The 4,403-nt window shown below is 51.8% G+C and overlaps 1 protein-coding gene across 1 annotated transcript; it reads left to right on the forward strand.

The window, feature by feature from the left end:
• The first annotated feature begins 1,861 nt into the window (after positions 1–1,861).
• LOC125522587 lies at positions 1,862–3,077 on the forward strand. The gene has a single exon (XM_048687636.1). It carries the CDS (start codon positions 2,299–2,301, stop codon positions 2,932–2,934), a length of 636 nt encoding a protein of 211 aa, XP_048543593.1. The 5' UTR covers positions 1,862–2,298; the 3' UTR covers positions 2,935–3,077.
• Positions 3,078–4,403: the final 1,326 nt, after the last annotated feature.

Genomic DNA, 4,403 nt, shown 5'->3' on the forward strand with positions numbered 1-4,403 from the left:
AACAAAATCAGCCCCTACAAGAATATCTTAAAAAGAACAAGAAATTATTGGCACCATCTTCCTTCTGCATCCATTGACGACGCGCCATTAAGAAAACTTGCCGCCGCCTCTAAACGCAGTCTCATTGGTGCAACCTTGTTGACACCCAGAAGCTTGAAGAAGTAGCGGCCGATAAGTCGTCGATGTAAACCAGAAGACACGGGTGATCAAAATCTTGATGTATGACATCCTGAAAAAGTTGGCACCGAAGAAGGCCGGGAGATAACCCAACTCCGAACAGACGGAGAAGGGGGCACACACGCCTCATAAGTTCGCCGACGAAGCCCCATCTGGCTAACCTCCTCGGATAGGGAAGGAATCGTAGAAAACACACCGCGGTGCCATCCCTTAGTAGGCCACCGTCGACCACCTTAACAAAACAACGAAAAAAATCCAAGGCCCAAGATCTGTCATTGACTAAAGCTTCACACGCCATCCATCGATGCCAAACAACATCGCTAAAAGAAGGACATGATAGGACGGGAAGGACTTAACCCTACTAAAGCTAAGGCGACCAAAGGCTCCACAGTCAACCCAAGTCGTAGTTCCCCTCACCTTCTCGGTGCCAGAAAGCACCTCGAGGCGTGGGGTGCCAGCGGTGCCGAAGCCCTTGGGAGGAACCCTAGCGCCCTTTTTCTTGAGCGGTGGAGGCGGTTGTGTCTTTGGCGACCAACAATCATTTACTATAAATAAAACCTAATGAACATAACGTGCATATTGGCCCTCTAAATGGGTTCAATAAGCAAGTTTGGTGATAATGAGATAATGATTTATTGATTTAGTACATAGACTCCATCTTTTTTGTCAACTAATTGGTTTATTATATGATGTTTTATGGCTTTACTAATGGCCTACATTTTTTTAACTCTATTATCTACTTCCTCCATTCCTAAATATAAGAGCTTTTAGATATTCCAATATGAACCATATACAGAGCAAAATGATTGAATCTACACTCTAAAATATGTTTATATACATCCTTATGTAGTCTTTGTTGAGATCTATAAAAAAGCTTATTTTTAGAAGCAGAGGGAGTAAAAGACTAAAACTCACGCTTCTATTCCTACAATTGTATCATTTGAAGATACGAAGCTTTTACGCTCTTTTTTCTGCAGGAAGTATGCAATTTTACTCGACCAATCAGTTTGTAGTTTGCAGCGAATCAACCTGTGGTTGGATGGTTAAAGGCACTATGGTATCTCCAGCCCACCAGGGTTCAAGTCCTGATGCTCGCATTTATTTTCGGATTTATTTCAGGATTTCCAGCGATGTGCATTCAGTAGGAGGAGACGTTCTCGTCGATGACGAGGTGCCTACGGTGACTTCGTAAATTCCAAGATGATATGTTGGCTCATTCTTTCAGAGGTGCTCATAGGGGTAGGGCGTGCATGTGTGCGTTCATAGGGGTGAGTGTATACGCGTGTATATGAGCACTTGCGTCTGTACTGTGTTAAAAAAATTTGTAGTTTGCAGCTTTTTTACACAAAGTAACTTGGAGTTGAGGATGGCTGCACGTTGGTAAAAATGCAACTTTTTTTTGCGAAATTGAGAGAGTATAAAATAAAATGAAAAGCAAATGAATACACAGGAGCAATTTCAAGCACGTGATGATCATAGTCGTGTTAATATTGCCGTGTTTTGGTGCGACATATTTGTGTTGCATTGGTTTTATGAGCAGTCCCAATAATCATACCAAATGACAACGGAAAAGTATCTAAATCTACCGACTGATTTCTTCATCTCGTAAACCCCCTTCATGCGCCACGTGCCATGTGCCAGGCGTCCCACCGCTTCCTCCAACCTTACCTCTCCAGCGACAAAGCTACCTCGTCCACATGTTTCTTTTCTTCCCTGAGCCAGATGAAAGGACCCATGAAAAGCACCACCACAGCAGCTAGGAATTGGCAGGGGCTGCCGCCGGCCGCCGCCTTGATGCATCCTCCGCCCAACCCCGTCAAACGCAGACAGGATGACTCAACCAAATCACTGATGCATCTTCGCCACGGGCTGCGACTGAAAAAGGGGAAGGGCGACGACGGCGACCACAACAGCACGACTGTTGGAAGGCCGGGGCAGGGCGACTCCGGCCCTCGGCTGCAAGGTTCTGGTGTGCCCCCTCTCAGCATGCAACGCTTGTTTTTTTTGCAGCAGCACCATTGCTACAACGGCGGCCGCGGCGGGCGGCGTTTGTGTAGCAGCGACGGGAAATTACTGCTATGTCTTTCTGTGACGACGGGGTAGCAACTTCGGTGGTGCTGCATGGCTGCAATGGAGAGCTCGCTAGTGCTCCCTCCCGGTGCTGCAAGGGAGAGCTCACTGACGCTTCCGACGGAGCGCTCACCGGAAGTCTCGGAGCTGCGATGCATCTCGTCGGAGCTGCAATGGAGCGGTCCGACGCCTCCTCCAGGTGTTGCAATGGAGAGCTCCCCGGCGTTCCCAAAGCTCCAATGGAGCGCTCGCCGGAGGTCTCGGAGCTGTGATGCGTCTCGCCGGAGCTGCAATGGAGAGGCCGGGCGCTCCCTCCTGGTGTTGCAATGGAGAGCTCGCTGGCGTCCCCAACGCTGCAATGGAGCGCTCGCCGGAGGTCTCGGAACTGCGATTCATCTCGCCGGAGCTGCAATGGAGCGGTCCGACACTCCCTCCTGGTGTTGCAATGGAGAGCTCGCCGGCGTTCCCAACGCTGCAATGGAGCGCTCGCCAGAGGTCTCGGAGCTGCAATGCCTCTCGCCGGAGCTGCAATGGAGCGGTCCGACGCTCCCTCCTGGTGTTGCAATGGATAGCTCGCCGGCGTTCCCAATGCTGCAATGGAGCGCTCACCAGAGGTCTCGGAGTTGTGATGTAGCTCACCGGGGCTGCAATGGAGAGCTCACTGACGGTGTCCCGGTGTTGCGTTGAAACACAGGTGACGTTCTTCCTAGGAGGAGGCGTGTGCTGCTGGAGAGAGCGATGTAGGATCCCCGCAAGAGGCCAAATCGATGGTTGTCATGGTGTGCATCTGTTACGCTCTCGGTCGATCTAGTACAGTAGTGTTCTCTAAATTACACCAAATCTGAAGTAGCTATGGTTCTAAGGAGGGAAAGGAAGGGGAGAAAGGGGAAGAAGCTGCCGCCGTCAAGAATGCCAACTGGTTCCTGCCTGCCGTCCTCCAGTGACTCGCCCCGATAGTAGGCTAGGTCACCCACTTGTGGGCTGGGTAGCGCTCGCTGGGCCTTCTCACCCTCTTGTCTGGTTCCTAGGCCTTGTCTCTCGCGGGCTCTTCATAGTGATAGTAGGGTGGACCGTAACATCCCCCCCCAATCTTGAGAAACAGCTTGTCCCCAAGCTGGAGCGTCAGGGTAGTGTCGATGCAGCTCGTCGCGATCCTCCCAGGTTGCCAATGAGGCTTGCTGATCAGTCCACCTCACCAGCACTTGCTGCAGTGGAGTCGTGCCTCGTAAACGTTGCTGGCTGGCCAGGATCTCCACTGGCTCCGGGCTTGGTGCGGCTGCCATGGGCAGGTCCTCGAGGGCCTTATCTGTTGGTGGTAAGGCGCGCCGCAGTTGAGAGACGTGGAAGACGGGGTGTATGGAGCACTTGTCCGAAAGCTGGAGCTTGTACGCCACCGAACTCACTCGCTAAATCACCTGAAAGGGACCAAAGTATTTGAACGACAGCTTCTGGTTAGTTCTGGTGGTGAGGGAGCGTTGTAGTTAGGGCTGGATCTTGAGGAACACCCAGTCGCCCACTTCAAACACGCGGTCCGATCGTCGCTTGTCCGCAGATTCTTTCATTTGCTGTTGTGCACGAAGCAGATGTTACTGTAGCAGTGCCTCCACCTGGGCTCGATCCTGAAGCCAATCCTGAAGGTCCGGTGCAGCGCACGCCATTGGGTCCAGAATACCAAAATGCCGAGGGCCGTGACCGTACAGAGCCTCAAACAGAGAAGTTCCCAAAGCTGAATGTGATGAGGTGTTGTACCAGAACTCTGCGAGGGCCAACCATGCAGACCACTTGGACGGGCATGCATGCACAAAGCAGCGTAAGTATGTCTCCAGGCATTGGTTTACTCGCTTGGATTGCCCTCCGGTCTGCGGGTGCCACGCCGTGCTCATGCGCAGTTCCGTGTGAGTCAACCTGAACAGCTCCTTCCACATGGTGCTGGTGAAAATGGGGTCTCGATCCGAGACGATAGCCTCCGGCAACCGTGCAGCTTGTATATGTTGTTGACGAAGGCAAGGGCAACTTGAAACGCCGTGAAGGGGTGCGACAATGGGATGAAGTGCGCGTACCGCGAGAACTTGTCCACTACCACCATGATGCTGTTGTATCGCGATGACTGCGGCAGTCCTTCAACCAAATCCATGGTGATAAGCTCCCAAGCTTGC

This window comes from Triticum urartu, chromosome 7 (assembly GCF_003073215.2).
Source record: "Triticum urartu cultivar G1812 chromosome 7, Tu2.1, whole genome shotgun sequence".
NCBI lineage: Eukaryota > Viridiplantae > Streptophyta > Magnoliopsida > Poales > Poaceae > Triticum > Triticum urartu.

What these genes read in the sequence shown, in the direction of transcription:
- LOC125522587 (XM_048687636.1), top strand. Translation starts at nt 2,299, where the DNA reads ATGGCTGCAATGGAGAGCTCGCTAGTGCTCCCTCCCGGTGCTGCAAGG.